We start from the raw sequence: 18,331 nt of genomic DNA, 5'->3' as shown, positions 1-18,331 counted from the left end.
GGAACCAATAGTGCAGACCGTTTCAAAAAAAAATATGGATTTGAAGGGCAAGGTTTGATTTAAAAGACCATGGCAAGGATTCCTGAGAGAATCAGATTCTCAAAAACAAAGTGGGGCATCGACAGTCATTTCTAAAGTTTGTTCAAACATTTGTCGTAAATGTAATTTTTCATCTTTCTGAACAGGTTGTCAGAAGGCAATGTCCTGTCTTTTCATGTGACAGAGTATTGATTTGAACTTCAACAAGTATAAATGTCAAAATTTCATTATCATGGGCAGGAGAGAATTCCTACTAATACTAAGCAGGGCTTAACAATTATGTGCACCTGAGCATGGCATTGTGAGAATTTCCTATGACACTGGTACATCGCATGAATGTGAATCATGCCCTAAACACATGAAGAAAATCACCGGCATTGTGACTGCAGCCGAAGAGTTAAAGCCCAGGCAACACTGGAACTGGTTCACCGACTTAAGAGAAACGGAGAGCCTGGCTCAACGAGATTAGGCTGGATGGCTCGCTGATGGATGCCTAACACCGGGACGTATCTTCAGGGGGGAGGACTATGGGGGGGGGGTTGGGATGGGGAAAGAGGGATAGGTTCTAATGGGCCTGGTGATATTCATGCTACCCTACTGAGCCCCATCTTGCGCTGTGGGGGACTGTGATTACAGAAATTCAGGCCTCCAAGGGGAGGGTTACAAGTTCATCCTGTGTGGAATTAAAGCAGTACCATATTGCAAATGTTTTTGTAAATCAGTGGCTCCATTTCAAAAAAAGGAAAAAAATTGTATGTATTTATATATTTTAGACAGCAAATGGAATTATACTGCACAGACGGGGGTTGTATAACTTTCTTTTACTTTCAAAGTACCAATGTGAAATTGGGCGTCAAAACATTTTAAAGGCTATTCTAGTTTCTTTTACTATTTTTTCTGTATGTGATGTTGACTTCAAGCTAGAAAGATGAGTAAAAGCACTCTAAACTCAGATAAAGATCTTTAAACTAAATTCTTAATGGCCAGATTTCTCCACTACTTCAAAAAATAAATAACACATAATGACAATAACTGGCTTGATCTTTTTCTAGTTCCAACGATATAAAAAATCTCACAATGCAATGCAAGCAAATGAAGTAGCAATTTGTCAAAGAGGAATCCACATACCAGTTGGACCTGCAATGGCACCGTGGAAAGCAAGGGCCTGACAGAACAAGCTGATCAAATCTGAAGTATGTTTGCACTGGCTCTTCTCTGACATGCTTATTAATCTGGTCGATTGCAAGTCAAGATACAAATGTTGTGTTAACGAGGGACGGGCAATGACTGACAAATGCTTCTGTAACATTTTTGGAATAGTTTGTGACTTTACCAGAGAAAAGATGCCTTTTGATTAACAAGTGACAGATTTACACTCACTTGTGGTGACTTGCTTACAACTCTGATTTTTGAACCAAGCTTCCAACTGCACAAACGAGATGCTTTCCACACTTCCACCTCAGACCCTCCACTGAATATCAGTGTATGCTTACCTGTCCCCATTCGCCAAAGCTCCACAGTGGGCAGGGTACTCTCGTATTGCAAACCTCAATATTGCGGGGTCTACTTTCTTCCGTGCACGTCTCCACACCACCGAACTCATCTTGACAGATGACCACTCGATGGCGCAGTCCACTGCCGCAGGTCGATGAACACTGGAATGTAACAAGAGAAATCAAGTGAATTTGGAAGGAAAATACATCAAGTTTCTCAGAAAAGGAGGGGGACTTGAAAAAGCAGCAATGGCAGAAAGAAAACAAGGCAACTACTTTTTTCTCATTGACGTGTCTCACTTAAGGTTTCAGATCTCTTCATGCCTACCCACTTAATCAGAGCTGTGGCTCTCTTGCTAGCTATACCAGAGGCCTGGTGCCACACCCTCCCTGCAAACTTCAAGGCTGGAACCTTCCCATGGTCTTGTCTTAAGGCATCGGCATACTGTCAATAAGCCTGTTCATTTTGATCTACTGCTCCTCATTACAGCTGGTAACAAGGCTCTATTAGGACACCCTTAAGCTCCAGACCCAATTCTAATGGACTACAACGGAAAATACTGCTTAGGGGAAAATACTGCTTAGAAAATTTACGTGGTAAGAAAACTCTGGTGCAAGCCAGTAACATGAACGACACTTTGCATGGCATTTTGGCAAGTAACCAAGTCTCGCTAAGCAAATAGTTTATGTGCTCTTGAATCTGAAGCTTTTTTCCTCAGCACCCACTCACCTTACTCCACAGTCCCGTTCTCCACCCTCCCCTAGTCAAAGCTTCGGCCCTCTCACCAGCCATCCCAGAGGCAACTGGCTGGTCCACTGGACAGTCGTGGCTGCTGCAGATGTCCAGGTCACTGGGCTTCTCCAGGGGGTTGCAGTCATCATCGCTGGCGATGGAGTTGTCGCTGTTGACGCATGCCACATAGCGAGAGGTCATACCCTGCCCACACGTCACTGAACACTACAAATAAAAAAAAAGATCTTGAGTTAGTCTTGCTGTACAAAGAGTTTCACCAAACCAAACTCAGAGCCAACGGGCAAATGTTTTGTGCACAAAAACAGTCCACTTATTTCAGAGGGAAGCAATATTGGACCTGTGATTAAGAAAAAGCCCTCGTAAGTTTCAGGGAAAGTAACATTTACATTAATGTCAGAATAAGAGTTTAAAGAATAGTACACAGCTCACCCGTAGGCACTGTTTGAATCTTGTGCCTACCAATACTCTGTCTTGTATCCAGATACACGTATCTGCCAGTTACGAAAAATATTATGTGGGCACATACAGAGCTGTAACTCCGGAGGATGAGGAGAGCACATTTAGTGATCAATACCTCTCTCCAAGGTTTCTCCAGGAACACACTGACAACAGTCATAACTATATCTATGGAAAACCTTTCAGATAAAGCACGTTTCTCTCCTTTCTTGCATTTATCATCCACATCAATCCACATCCGATCTATCACTTCTTACCCGATTCCACTGCCCAGTCCTCCAGTTCGGACAGGGTCTGATCTGGCACTGCTCTATGGCAGCTGGTCTGTTGGCAGTGTTGCAATTCCTCTCCTCCGAGATGTAACCGTATCTGTCGCGACAGCTGACATAGCGTTCACGGGTTCCATAACCACAAGTTGTGGAACACTGCAAGATATATCACACAGAACTTCAACAAAAAGTCTTTCAAAACCAGAAAATACAAAGCTTTCCCATTTGAAATAAGCTGTCTTCAATTTAAAATCCAGCTGTTTGGTTTACAGGGCAAGTGCCCCCCTTACAACACCTGTGCAGCTACAAGTGAGCTCCAGTTGTGTAGTTATTCAGTAACCAATCACTTAAACATCAAGTCTTTCAGTTACACAATAAGTAACTCCTGGGTAATATCTGCAAGAATAATGGACTAATATGAAAACTACATTGTAGTAGATTTCTCAATTCAAAAGCAGTGCTCCATCTTCGACCAACAAAAATATCTTTGGAGCTGGTAAAACTACCATTTAGAGCAAAATAGGCATCTGTGAGATGAACAACACTGACCTCAGTCCACATTCCTGTGCGCCACTGGCTGCTGTATCTACTCCTGGGTCCCTCCCTCATCACATCCACAGTAGCAACTGGCGATGACTTAGGCAGAGGCCGGGGTTCCGAGGGTGTGCGGGCGACAGTGATGGACGAAGAGGGGTCTGCGAGTGACCGCTGGCTGGATGTGGGCCGCAATGGCAGAAGCGAGGGTTTTGGTGACTGCCTGGGTGTCAGGGCCGAAGGCCTTTGGAGAATGGCGGGGTCCGGCACTGCGGCTGTGGTGCGGGGTATCGTTGGAGGTACAGGTCTGATCGGCGGACGGGTATCAGGTGGATTAGTAGTCGGCAAGGTGGGGGTAAGGCAAGTTGGCATCCGACAGTCCTGATGGTTAGGGGGTTGGTCACCAGGATTGCACTGGTCATCAGAGACAGGGGTGTCATTAGGAAGACGGCACTGGATACCTCTCAGCTGATAACCAAGCCCACAGGAAACCGAGCACTGCAAGACAAGTTATGGAAAAAGAATTAAAAGTTTATAAGGGAAAGTTCAATGAATTAATATGGCCAACTAAATTACTGCACCAAAAGTGACAATCCCCTATGGCCTTAACTTCACAAAGTATCTGTTTGAAAGGTTTTGATTGATAGATAACTCCTGCTGACGAATGTGTTAAAATTATGTTTAAAAAATTAAAAACGATAACTAGGAAAGTGTGTTGCCACATAAAAATCTGAAAGGCCCAGCAATGTGAAATCAGATGTAGGTCAATCATCTCCAGGCTGTCTCAGGATTTCTATCATTAGTCAACCACCCTAAATGGAGAATCAGTCCCTTTTCTCACCGGTCCCCATGAGCCGTGGCGCCAGACAGGGCATTGGCCTATCTCACATTCTCTGGAGCTGGCAGGCATGAGGGTCAAGTCACACTGGGTGATGCCAACAATGCTACTGCCTTGGTAACAGTCCACCCTGCGCTGCATCGTCCCTTGGCCACAGGTTTTGGAGCACTTGCAAAAGAGGATTGAAATTTAAGGCTATTTTCTTTTGTCTGAGTAAGTCGTTTACAGAAACTCCATCTGATTTTCATTTTGGGAAGGAAACTGAGCTAGGTGGCATTTTAGCTTTGCAGCTCAATAATATTTGACCCTCGTGTTTAGAAATTTTTAAATCCTCGGCCAACATATTTACAAAATTTAGATTAAATGATGGCACTCTACAATTCACTTCAGGATTCTGAACTTAGAGCGCTATGAACTTTTTATGACACTTGTGTTAAAATGTGATCTCAAATGTTAAACCAAGCATCTCAGCAAAATAACCATTGACATACGAGTTCTTTCTGAGTTATCCATCAAAATGTAAGCGCCTTCAGTTGATTGGAAACACAGGCAATAGTTTCTGACAACAGACATTCCTTTCTCAGACTATTTCTTAATTGCATGGCTACATGGCTACGGATGACAGATGTTGTTGCTTATGGGAGTCACTGGCTTGAGGCTGAAGCCATTTCCAATAGAAGTGTCAGTTACTGCGAGCCATAGCCAAGTAACAAGGACACAGCCTTACCTGTCCCCACTGGCCTGTCTGCCACGTTGGGCACTCTGGCATCTGGCACCCTCTGACCGTCTCCGGCATCGAGTTCTGGTCACAGTTGACTGCGTCGACATTCCGGCCGCCCTGTGAACAGCTGACCCTGCGCTGCATCTCGCCGTTACCGCAAGACACTGAACACTGCAGGTGCGAGGAGAGGAAAATAAGGATTTCATGTGATTGCTGGACGCTGCTGTTTCATATTTAATGTGGAACTACATAATTAGTATATGTTCTTAGGAACACAGTCTGTGTTATGTGGCTATGCTTCGTTGTACCATCATGGCTGACATCAACACACTTATCGCAAATATCTGAAAAATCAACATTGTCAGGCTATCCATACAAAGGTATGTTCCATAACAGTAACTAGCAAGACTATCTTAGATGTGAGTTTGGTCAGTTAAATGGTAACAAAATCAATAAGCAAGGAAACACCTTGCAATAATTTCCAGCAAATTGCCACAAAATGCCCTGGAAAATCATAAAAATCAACCGCCAGACCTGAAGCCAGTGTGGATTATGTCATTTAGGATTGAGATTTAGTTTTTAGACATTATGTCAACTTGGGATACAAAGACAGAGTAGGTTTGCTGTTGTATTGCACTTGTGTGTAGGGTAGTGAGTAGGCACTCCCAGCAATGGGGGGTAATTTCTTTTGTTTGGACAGGTGGAACTGCACTGTGGGGGATAATTTATCTCCGACATTTTTTGTCCCCACATCTTCATTTCAACATTTGTGTAATCCTAATGACCAGTAATGAGTTTGGGTGTGTGCAAAAGTGTGTCTACCTTTTGATCAGAGGTAATTCCTGTTTTTTCTCATTTCCATTTCAAGATTAAGCATAATGTTCCCTTATGGTACCACAACACACACTAAAGAGCACCTCTAAGGAAACATGTTTTCTCTGATTTTATCTGTTCAAATAAATATTGAAGCATCCAAATCGAAAGCAGTGTCATCTGTCTTCAGAGCTCAACTATAACAAGCTTAAAAGGGCTTTTTTTCTGTTCATGTCAAGATGCGATTGGTTGGTATGCACAAAGGTTTATCCACTACGAACACAGGGCGAGGGTTCCCCTCGTTTTCTCCGAATGACACAATCTACATTCAGAATTCGCATCTTGGCATGAACAGAAAAAAAACCTTTTTAGCTTGTTATAATTGAGCTCTAAAGACAAATGACATGGAATTCAATTTGAATGCTTTTATATTTATTTGAACAGATAAAAATCAGAGAAAAATGTTTTCCTTAGAGGCACACTTTATCATTTTCTGTATTAGCTGACAGTGAACTCTTCATAAAACCTGAATAATATTCTATCTGCCTATGAGGATGACGGCATTTACTCACTGGTCCCCACTCTCCCTGGTACCAGTCAGCACACTCGATCATCTCGCATGGCCTTGTTGTATCCAGCATCATGGTTAGGTCACAGAGGGTAATGTCGACCTTCTGGTTCCGTTGGTAACAGCTTACTGCCCGCTGTCGTGTACCCTGGCCACAGGTTACTGAACACTGCAGCAGAAAAATACAGAAGACACTTTCTTCTTTCAATATCAAGAATAGATTTGACAAATCATTCCCAAAGTGCTTGCTTGTGACATTGGAGCAAACAAGCAAGGCAAACTGCACTGCTCTGTTTGGCCACAAATCCCAAAGTTTCCTGTGTACAGAACTGTACTTTGAACCATAGTGAAATCCTGAATCCTGACACAACTTGAAATTGTTATACAAACTAAAAGAAAAACACATATAAAATTACCAGAGACAGTCTTGTAGACAAAGCCCAATCCATTACATGTTTTTTACTAACTCAGGTGAGCAGAAGATGAGTCTTCAGAGGACCTGCTAATGTCTCATAACTCCACTTCAGTTCCTTCCATAGGGCGTAAATTGGCCTGAGATAATCTTTTGAGAGAAATCAACATAACATAACCTGGTTTCCCCCCCCCCAAATAAAGAATTTGTTGAAGGAGGTGGTACTTGACTGTCCTAATCCTAACACGTTGCTGCGCACAAAGTCCTTAATTCTGTGCAGGTTTGATAGGTGAGAGTTTTCCCTAGTAATCCTTGACTGCATTCAAGCCTGGCTTACCGCTCCCCAGTCATCCCCTCTCCATGTGGGGCAATCTAACGTCTGACACGATGTCATAGTGTCTGGCTTCAAAGATGGGTTACACTGGCTGCTCTCCACAATCTGGTTGCCTCGGTAACAGTTGATGGACCTCCGTTTCTCTCCTTGACCACACGTGACTGAGCACTAGAACAGATTCGTTACATAATTAATGTTCCATCAGTGACAGAATATGACTAGTGCTGTGAATATGTCAGATGAAAGCACAGGAAGTTCGTGACCTCAAGCTTACACGGCATCAAAAAAAAGCTGTTCCATAGAAGGCAACCCATCTGGTGTAACAGTTTGTTGATAAGCCGCATCCAATTAACTTTGCTGAACACCAATGAGCAATGGCTATTGCCACCAAGCCAGTGTCTTCCCATAGGCACACATGCTTTCACTAGCCACAGCCGTATAATTTAGACAAGGCCCTAACTACTACTGTGATTTATGATTTCTGCATTTGCTTCCATCACTGAACTTTGTTTCTTGTGAGCTTAACTCGACTGTCAGCACACACGAGGACACACATACTTGTTCTGTAGTTGTGGGGACACACACGTTATTTCACCATTTTTGTGGCAACCAAAAATGTTGTGGGGACAAAAAAATGCTCTCAAAACTTTGCCTTACCAAAGAAACTGCCCCATTCATAGGGTGACGGCTTACCCACTGGTACGGCCTTTAATTGGTTTTTGAATAAACGTGGGGATAACAAATCCAAAGTCATTATTTCAGGAAAGGAAAGAAGTTTTTGCTATTTTTACCGGCCCCCATTGTCCATGCTGCCAGTAGGCGCACTCCGTGACCTTACATAGGGTCACGCTTGCAGGGATGAGGGTCAGGTCACACTGACTGATGTCCACCTCATGGTTGCCTTGGTAACAGGCTACAGTTCGCTGCATTTCTCCCTCACCACAAGCAGCTGAGCACTATGAGAATGGACGTGTTTTTAAAAATCAATTTGCAATACAGATTGTAAAGAGGGAATTTTTAAATGTGCAGTAAGGAAGCATTCAAAGTACTTCAATACTGGGCAAATGACAAGTTCTATCCATAATTTTGGCTAACAGCAAAGATGGCACTTTTTTTTGTAAATGCTTGCTGACAGAAAACAGGGAATCAGATATAATGAGAGAGATTCAGCCAACTTTGTGTGGTCCTAATTTAATTTCTGCTTCATTCTTCAACATGTACTATGAACACTATCCTGCGCTGGGGTGTCGCATAAATATGGACAACAATAACAGAAATATAATGGGGCCATTCGCACTGATATTCACAGTGTTGAGACAAATCAACTTTTTATGTTCTGAACAGGTTGTAAAGACAGTAAGTTTTAGATATGTAGAGCTAGTCTGTTTTCAAGTGCTGAGGCAGTCATGCCAAGGTGTACAGTGAAACAATATCAAAAGCTAATAATTTATAGTCAGTCAGTCCCTACACCACCTGAAACCCCTTTGCCTGTTTTTCCCCCTACTAGCCTGAAAGATTGAAACCTGCCCATAACCCTTATACTTAAAACACATTGACATTAGCAAACTTTAATACAGATAACTCACTGGTCCCCATTCTCCCTGGTGCCATGCCGGGCATTCCGCCATCTTGCACGATGTCACACTATCGGGCTTGCTGGCCTGGTCACACTGGCTTGAGGGGACGTCTCTGTTGCCTTGGTAACAGCTGACAAATCTCTGCTTCTCCCCATGACCGCATGTTCCGGAACACTTAAAACCCGAAAGAGGAAAACAAAATATAATCTGATTGATTACAGAAAAATTACATGGGGGAATTTGGCAAAAAGAGCAACACATCCAACAAATACTATTCTTGTGACGACAAAACACATCACTGCACTACGGGACAAATTTAACAAATCTGAGCCACTAGGAAAATTTTAAGATGAAAGTGACTCTTACTTGTCCCCATTCTCCATGTTTCCAGACAGCACAATCTATCATCTGACATGACCTGCTTGTTGTTGGAGCTAAGGCCTGGTCACATTCATGGTCACGGATAGTTTGGCTACCACGGCGACAACTGACTTCCCGCAGTTGCATCCCTTGACCACAGCTGACCGAACACTACCAGATGAAAAGTACAACAGTTCATAAAACAGTCCTACGTCAGATTTCTTCTGACAAAAACATTTTCATATATGAGCAACTTTCCAGATACAAAATCTTTCGGACAATTTTATGAAGTATATGATGTTGTCCAGTACCAGATCACAGCGAGACTCCAAGTGACTCCCTGTCAGAAGAGATAGAGGCAAGGTCAAGATTTGGAAACCCTCCCAGGAAGGAGAGTGGGTTTTAATAAAGAAAACATTTCTATGTGTACCTCTCCCCATTCACCATGTTCCCATGCTGCACAGTCCTCCATCTGACATGGCGATACAGACTCTGGTTTCTGGAGGAGAACGCAGTGACTAACATCCACTTTCTGGTTGCCTTGGTAACAACTCACTCGCCTTTGTTGCTCTCCCAGGCCACAAGTCACAGAGCACTTGAAGAAAAGGGTCAAAGTTTCAGGGACATTAGCACATGACTGAGGAAGTATGCTTCATTTTCAATCGACCTGCATTTATAAATGCTGAATTTCACTTACAGCAGCAGATGGTTGACTTCAAAAAAAATTCAACACAAGAGGTAATTAAATACTCACTGGTCCCCAGCCACTTGCTTGCCAATAAGCACACTCTCCTGCATTGCAGGGAGCCACTGACTCCGGCATCAAGCTATGGTTGCAACGGCTGGAGTCAACGATGTAGTTGCCTTGGAGACAGCGAACCAATCGCTGCTTTTTGCCTTGGCCACAGGAAACCGAGCACTGTTGAGTATGAGATACACAGTAAGTTAAACTTTCTTTTTATGAGCAGAAAAAAACAGGAAACACTAAGAGGACGTAACACTGTCAAACCGTTCACAAAACTAACATTTTACAAACTAACAACTTATGACAATGAACAAAGAAATTGACAGGAATGGAGAATGTTATTCAGAAGCCATTAAACCTCATACAGAGTGTGTGTGGACAAAATGTCATAACACAATCAATTTTGTTCTGCCAAGTGCCATTACCGGCTTTTGATCTGCCATATTATATAAAAGGTAGAAGTTGGGGTTCCCAACCCCATTAGTATTTTTGTTCAGACTACAGGCACTGGGAAACAGTCTAACTTGGAGCACGTTCGAGCAGTGACTAAGGGCTGTGTTCGAGCGAGCCACTCGTGTTCAGCAAGAGTAAGACCCGCGGGTCAACGAGGGTATACTCCCGTTGCACATACAGAAATATTATGCGCGCGCACCACACTCGGGTTGAACTGGAGGAATCGCATGAATGCAGCCAACCATTACTGGTCCATATTGCCTGGTATCCGGGTTATGTGTCACGCATGGGTTACCAAGGAAAATTGAACATTGGTTGACAGCATGACCTACGTTTTACTATGCGTAAAGAATTATGGGGTAATTTCATGTCTGTGCACATGTGTTCATACATGCATGGCGCTGGGTGACATGGGCCGGTGATGAGCGATCGGCCCTAATGAATGCCTTGGGTGTAATCAACGTGATTCTAATTCTAACTAATTCTAATTCGTAATTCTGGAACAAAACTAATAATAAATCAGACGCCATAATCCCACAATACTGTGCTAATGTTTTAAGAGCTGTTATTGATGTGTTGGTCAGACAATTTGCCCTAACATCTTTGATTTTGTTCAGACAGAAACAATAAGTGCTTGGAAAATATGCGATGTCTGACCGTAATTTCACACTCTGTTCATACGCAATATAGTTCAGCAAACTTGAGGAAACTATTTACTTTTCAGCAAGACTTCAAAGCATTTTAGACTTCTCAGGTAACAACCTCTATTTATATTTAAGATGCTCCCTTCACTGAATGTAGAATGACTAGCAACCACATAGGTTTTCTACTGAATGTCACACTTGTGCTGGAGTTAATCCTACCATCCCTTTAAAGATATATCAAAGAATTTCAGACAGGATATTTGTAATTCCTGTGCTGATAGAGAACAAAGCACTGACTGTATCTTTGAACAGAATGGCTGTTGAATCCCTTAGGCCCTTAAGCACAAGCTAAGAAAAGAAGATATGAAAGAGACTTGTGTTTAATTTCATCTGAAAGAACCCACTAAAAAGATATTTTGACTTGAAAAGATACTATCTTACCGAACTCCATTCCCCCTGGTGCCAGAATGGGCACTCAGTGACCTGACAGGGCCTGGTAGTCTCTGGCATGAGGCTCAGGTCACAATGAGTGATGTCCACCGGCTGGCCGCCAACCATACAGCTGACTAGTCTCTGCATGGACGCTTGACCGCAGGTGGCTGAGCACTGGGAAGAGAAACTCAAAACTGAGAGGATGTGCATACGACCATTACACTATGCATTCCCAGACAAGATTACAAGATTTTATTTCCAAGCAGCCCGGTTTAGTTTTTTGGGGGGATTTACTACGAAGGACCTCTCTGTTGGTTGGTTGTGGTTTATTTGATGATTTTGATGATCTGAGTTATTTGATGAACATCCTCAATTGAGCACTGATGACCACATCAGCACTGCACAGTGAGCGGTGATCAGCTTAAGACCTTTGGAAGTGCATGTGCAAAACTTCCTTCTCAGTATCAAAGATCCTTCAGGAAAGTTAAAAAAAATTGATTCTATAAGGAGGAAAATCCTAAGATTTAAAAAAAGAAAAACTTCAAGCATAACTGTGAAGCACAAATAGCCAAATTATCACTTACTGGTCCCCATTCTCCCTGGTGCCACACTGCACATTCCTCCATCTGACACGGCCTTATCGTTTCTGGCATTTCAGATAGGTCGCACTGACTAAAATCTACCATCTGGCTGCCTTGGTAACATCTAACAGACCGCTGCATTTCGCCACTGCCACATGTCACTGAACACTGCAAATTGAGAAGTGATTACATTCAAGTCGGGCAAACCCAGTAAGCTGAGCCAAATTTTTTGAAAGTTCCAACAGCAGGGATTAACAATAAAAAATTTACAGGGCAGAGCCAAAAAATTGGCTGACCATAATCCCAAAAGATTTTGGTTGGTAATCTGTCTTTGCTGTGCAAGACTCATGTCCTTCATATCTGGCAGATTAATTCTGAAAAGTGCATAAATCAAAGCAATGGAGTAAGTTTATTTCATGCCGATCAGTTGGTCACAAGTAATGAGCTTAAACTCAATTACTCCTCTGCAGTCTGTCAAATGAATGCGGACAGGGTACATTTAAAATGGTACCATCAAATTTCCATCAGGTCACACATGCCTGATCTTTGTCAACTTACCTCACTCCATGATTCGACAGCCCAGATGGGGCATTGCTGTGTGTTACATCTCTCTGCTATCACTTTGGGGGAGCTGTCACAGTTACTATCCTGAGTGTAATAGCCACTGGAATCTCTACATGAAGCACTCCGTCGGCGAGTACCACCATCACAAGACCTGGAACACTGCATGTGGAAATGTGAAAAACCTAGATTCAATGAGTTACTTAAAACCCAAGGCCAAGGACAAATTCTAAGAGGTATAAGATACTTCTGATCCAGTGATCCTTGCTAGGATGGCAGGGTCAAACCTGTACGCTGCAAGCTTAGTGACAGAAGCAACAAAAAAGAATGGCAAGCGATATTCTTGCAATTTATACCATGAACACTGGCAATTTGATTCAAGTACTTGCTCCTATGCTGCATTCCACAAATCAGCTGGACAAAGTGAGAGCACAAGAGAAGCGAAATGCCTCGTGAAATTTTGATACATAACCCGTTTTTATTTATAAAAGACTGTATGCATCAATGCTCTTGCCAACTTGCCAACTCCCTAGGTGACACCGGGCGATCCCTAGCCTAAGCCTCAGCCACAACAACCCGAAACACACAAGCCTGTTTACTGTACCTGAGACCAAGATGAATACTCCCAGTGAGCCTGTTCGCACTCGTTATTGCACTCCACCACCTCAGCTGGCCTGGCTTGCTCATGGCAATGTGCATCTGCAACCACCACGCTGGTCCGTCGGCGGTTGACCGACTTAATGCACTGGACGCGTCGGGTACGGCGCCCGGGCCCGCAAGTCGCTGAGCAATCACTTTCAGCCATTATCTGCCACCTGTGGCAATACACAACCAGCCAAAAACAACTCTTACACTCAATGGAAACAGCAACCTGTGACTTCAAATGTATGTGAATCCAAAATCCCTTACAAGGCACGTGTACAAACTTCCTTGACATCCTTAACCTTTCATTGTTATGAATTTAACCTATTAAAGTGAATCAAAATCGTCAAGATTCCACGTACAACTCTACACAACCTAGGACTTGGTAGATGCAGTATCTGAAGCAGTGTGACACAGCTTGGTTTATGTTCACTGTCATGGGATTCACAAGAGCTCTCACCATTACCCTTTTTACATTGCTTTCTGAGCTAAAGATATTAGCTCTCAATTATGATGGGCTGACATCTTGTGCAATAAAACCAGAAAGTCTTCATCTGGCGCACCCACTTCAAGCTCTTGGTCAAGAAGAAATGGATGGAGCGCTGTGAAAGTTCATCTCTACTAATGTCTGACTGGTTTTCATGTAATGTAGGTGTTCCAAGTGCAACTACATTTAAGACAAGCGCAGTTCAAGAACTTACCGCACTTCACATCCCGTATTGCATTTTGACGTGATAGGCTGAGGGCGCCTGCCACGACAAGAGCTGTCTTTTACGTGGAGGCGATCTTTCTGTCTCAAACACCGGAGGTCTCTCTCCCTCTCTCCTGGGGATTGCACAAATAACAAACAATGAGCGTGCAAAACTGGAAGAATGTTGGCCAAAAGTAACAGAGCCTTTTAGTTTTTGGTTCGACACCGGTCAGTCACCGGTCAGAAAGGGACTGGTTAAATCAATAACAAGATATTTTTTTCTTGGTACACCCAACAATTAACACCTCTATTTTTCCAGTTCAGGAAAAGCCACTAAAACGACAAAAGAGAATATTATCAGGCTATTTTAAAGACACATCATCAAGAAATTACATTAGTTTTCAGCCAAGTTGTCCCTACACCCCACCTCTTTTTTGCCCAGTTCAAGCCTGAACAATTCAAAAACCAAAGTGCTAGCCTTTACTCACAGCATAGGGATTAGTGCAAGGCAGTCCTTCCAGATTGCAAAGAGATCAAAGAATAAAATGCTGTCCAATTAGTATGTTTGAATTTCAGGTACATGGATATGGGTAATTCCAGAAATTAAGGGTCCAAAAGTGTGAAACTTTTGTTTCCCTGCTACATCTGACCTTCGTTATTTGAGATGGAAGTATCACCGGAATTGATTTCAAGCTGTTACTATTTGTTTGGCAGGTTATTTGCATTAATTTCATCACTCTTGGAAATTAGAAAATGTGTTCTGAACTTACAAAAGCATATGTCAGATGTGACTGGGACACACAAAAAATGGACCCCTAATTTCTGGAATTACCCATATGGAAAACAGCACACTTAAATTGACAAATCAAGGTGGGACAGAGCTAATGAAAATGACAAGAAAGCAAACACTTTGTTCATGACAATTTTACAGTTTTAAGGCATTTTATACAATCACGACTGAAAAACTGATGACAAAACAAAGTGCCCACAATAAATAATTAAGGGGTGTAAGCAGGCTCAGCCATTTCTGACATACATGGTGTCAAAATGTGATCCAACATTTTTTAAATGGGTCTAAACATCTGGGCCTGGGGTGCTGGCAGGACTAAAAATCACTCCATTACTTTTTGACTAAAATCAGTCAATGTGAAGCACCTTTCACAGATGATATGGAGGCCATGGGTTTATGTATAAGTACAAATTGAAAGAGAGGATAGAAAACTGTCAGCATTAGTGGATTGACATGGGGCAGATAAAACAATAAATAAAGTGCATTCAATTATGTTAAGTAGCCTAGCAACTCAAACTAAGCCTCATCACAAAAAAAGCAAAGCAAGCTAAAACAGAGAGAAACCATTCAAAAAGAACGGAGAAACCTTTCCAAAGTTTACTGACAATAAATTCTGTGCTAATACAACTTGCAGCAACAGGGGTAAAAGACAAACTCCACACTCTCCTGGTCAGTCCTCACAAAAAAAAAGAGACTTTAGAAGCAGGGAAAAATACTCCACAAGATGAAGGGTCACTGTCTGTAGTGAAAGTGGCCTCATATCCTTCCCTTCCCAGATTCCACTCAACCTCTGATGGAATGTAACAGATGAACCAACTAGGATGTGGTTTACTCTACAGAGTTTTAAACACTAATCAGTGGCAAGTGATACTGATAGCAAGCACAAGTAAACATATGAAACAGCAGCAAACAAATTAACGACGGTGCCACCAATCTGGGTCTAATTTCGGTTTCAAGCAAACATTTGGGATCTCCATTTCCGAGGAGGAAAGTAATGGGTTATCTAAATTCACTACAAAAAGCCTATGGGGTGTCCAACTAAATATTCCTGTCATTGATTTCAAAACAGACCATGCAGGTGAAGTTTAACATAGTCTGTAAAGCAGATTCATCCATTACTCATACAGAGACAAGCCGTGTGTGGAGTAACTTGCAATAAGTTGAGCTTTTTTATCTACACATTTCAACCACCAGGCATGCAACTTGGATTTTGACCAAACAAAACCAGGAAATCCCACTCTTTACAAGACTTTGTACAGTGTTTTCCATTTCCAATGGCATGAGTGTGAAGTGAAAAATGAGGAAATCAGCTGATCTGAGACGTTGCATGCATGAACCACAATTGTGCAATTGTAACCACAACTAAAACAAAAATATTTCTACATATAAACTAACGTCGAACCCAGCAAACAGATGATGAGAAAAGTTTAGAAAAAACACTAAAAAACACTAAGAAACACTAAAATGTAAAAAAAAAACCACTTGAGATTTTTGTTTCATATTGTACTGCTTAAATGGTACATACAACTTTGGTGCGAATCTTCGGATCAACAGGAAACGTTGCGAATTACTTAATCTTGTGCTAATCTGTTGATGTCGACCAGAATTAACCCCAATCACTGTTGAATGCCAAGTGTGCAGGCTTTTAAGTCAATCGATTGACAAGCTAGCTGTGTTTTTTTTTTTTTTTAGATTTCAGTGATGGTGAAAGTTGATAAAGAAAGACGATGAATAAATAGAAAACCAGGGTCAGATGTTTGTACCAGTCTGCCTATGACCACAAGGCGCTGTAGCCTGACCAAAACATCCGGATTGTAATTAAGTAAAGTGTGAAAAAAGGCAAACGGTCATGCAGATGGGAAAAACTGGCTCAAACCTTTAATTCAATCAGGCGGCAAGCTGACTCTAACTTTTTTTTAAGGGGGGGGGGGTTTGGTGCTGATGAAAGTGAAGTAGAAGGGTGAACAAATCAAAACCATGGCAAAAGCGAGACCACACCATGAATCAACAGTCCTTTCATTCAATACTTCTATGCTGTGAGTTTCCTATCCTGCAAATTGGCACAAGGACTAATGTGTTTGCGGCCCCATACCAGCCAAATGCTCCCCCCCAAAAGCTTGAATATGCCTATAAACTGATAATGTCACACTTTGTCTGTATGTGCAAATTTCCTATGAGTGCCAGGTTGCAACAACAGATTCAAAGCATACATGTACATGTATTTAGACAAAGTGTGAAATCGTCAGTACAGAGGTCAACCCCATCTGAGATTTATCAATTAGCAGGCTACAAACCAGCCAACACTTCTCACCTTTACAAATCTTACTGCAGGCTCCCCACGGTCCATACACATCCCACAAGTAGATGACCTCGCCTTTGATAGGAACATTGTAGGAGTACCTGATGTCTGGTGGCAAGACTTTACCGACGGACAGAACCTGTTGACATAGGAAGCAACAAACCGCTGCATTATAACGAGCTTTACAAGAGTTATTTCCAACTGCAAGCCAAGAAATATGGAAAAAGCACTTGTTGATATCCCTCTTCCCTATGCCACAGCAACACGAAGCAACCAATGCAAGCTTTACTCACATATATGGTGATGTTAGAGGTGATCCTCTCATAGCATGTGATCTTCTCGATGGAGTTGTTGGAGCCACTGTATTGCAGCACAACGTTACCGATCTTGATCTCACGTGTGAACAAACTGACCACAAAGTGACCGTTGAGGAGATAATCGCCATTGCTGTTTCTAATTGCTGCAACACGATACAAATTGAACAATATTATTTCATCTCCCAGGAAAATATTTCAGACTTGTCCAAAGAAAAAAAACCGGACCAATGCCACTGAACACACCCGCAACTGAACAGAAATAATACCTGCCCAATTGTTATCTGAAGTATATCGTGTACGACTGACCCTCAGTTAAATTCTACTCAGAGCTGAAATTGGGTGCAGTCCAGGTGACAAATTAACGGCCAGATTTTGTGATGGTTTGATGTGGATGAATCTTGTAATACAGGTACCGGATAGTAGCACATCAAAGGCTGTGGACAATCAGAGGACTGAACTAATTCAATGGACCAATATTTTCAGAAGATCCTTGTCCAATAATGTTCAGGAACGTACTTTTGTCCCAAGGTTGAACTGAAAAGTATTTTTAGTGACCAATGTCCTACAGTTAGGTTTTTTCTCTCTGACACTGACTTTATTTGCTGTCTGCTGTCATTATTTCTCTCACTTTGCTCTAAATAAACAGCTCAATATTTGATACTGGCGAAGCACTTGGAGAGTACTCGACTGTAACTGAGACACTTCCAATATACGTATGGTTGGTACTCTGCACTTCCTTAAAATTGAGTCCTGATCAACAGGGTTTGGTTATGAGGTGAGCCTCGTGTAACCAAGCAAGCATCCAATCTACAATGCACATTAACTAGGAAATACATGTACCAGACTGCTTGGAGTAGGAGCCTACCACCTATGAAATATAACAAATCAATCCATCTTTCCACTCACCGAGGTAGTTGTCGTCTTCCGGATCAGTACCGAGGTAGCTGTGTTGGCGGATGTCCAACTTTGTGGAGCCTGCAGGAATCTCAACAACTTTGTTGTAACCTG

At 42.3% G+C, this 18,331-nt stretch overlaps 1 protein-coding gene across 1 annotated transcript in view; it reads right to left on the bottom strand.

Annotated features, from left to right (window-relative positions):
* Window positions 1–18,331, bottom strand: part of LOC110989211 (A disintegrin and metalloproteinase with thrombospondin motifs 9-like) — a 144,284-nt gene that overhangs the window by 26,261 nt on the left and 99,692 nt on the right. Inside the window, exons 18-38 of the mRNA XM_087135790.1 lie at window positions 18,230–18,328; window positions 17,300–17,466; window positions 17,019–17,145; window positions 13,928–14,051; window positions 13,189–13,399; window positions 12,582–12,746; window positions 12,027–12,191; window positions 11,452–11,616; window positions 9,923–10,087; window positions 9,599–9,763; window positions 9,175–9,339; window positions 8,818–8,982; window positions 8,023–8,187; window positions 7,235–7,399; window positions 6,490–6,654; window positions 5,111–5,275; window positions 4,387–4,551; window positions 3,561–4,043; window positions 3,000–3,167; window positions 2,263–2,490; window positions 1,533–1,694 (exon numbers count right to left, since the gene is read on the bottom strand). Of these exons, the coding sequence (XP_086991916.1) occupies window positions 1,533–1,694; window positions 2,263–2,490; window positions 3,000–3,167; window positions 3,561–4,043; window positions 4,387–4,551; window positions 5,111–5,275; window positions 6,490–6,654; window positions 7,235–7,399; window positions 8,023–8,187; window positions 8,818–8,982; window positions 9,175–9,339; window positions 9,599–9,763; window positions 9,923–10,087; window positions 11,452–11,616; window positions 12,027–12,191; window positions 12,582–12,746; window positions 13,189–13,399; window positions 13,928–14,051; window positions 17,019–17,145; window positions 17,300–17,466; window positions 18,230–18,328 (3,749 nt within the window). The remainder of the gene's footprint in view (window positions 1–1,532; window positions 1,695–2,262; window positions 2,491–2,999; window positions 3,168–3,560; window positions 4,044–4,386; window positions 4,552–5,110; window positions 5,276–6,489; window positions 6,655–7,234; window positions 7,400–8,022; window positions 8,188–8,817; window positions 8,983–9,174; window positions 9,340–9,598; window positions 9,764–9,922; window positions 10,088–11,451; window positions 11,617–12,026; window positions 12,192–12,581; window positions 12,747–13,188; window positions 13,400–13,927; window positions 14,052–17,018; window positions 17,146–17,299; window positions 17,467–18,229; window positions 18,329–18,331) is intronic.

This window comes from Acanthaster planci, linkage group LG04 (genome assembly GCF_054643075.1).
Source record: "Acanthaster planci isolate LZ-2023a linkage group LG04, COTS_SCS, whole genome shotgun sequence".
In the NCBI taxonomy this organism is placed as follows: Eukaryota; Metazoa; Echinodermata; class Asteroidea; order Valvatida; family Acanthasteridae; genus Acanthaster; species Acanthaster planci.
Note: the sequence above shows the minus strand (reverse complement) of the source record. Positions and strands in the feature narration are given on the sequence as shown.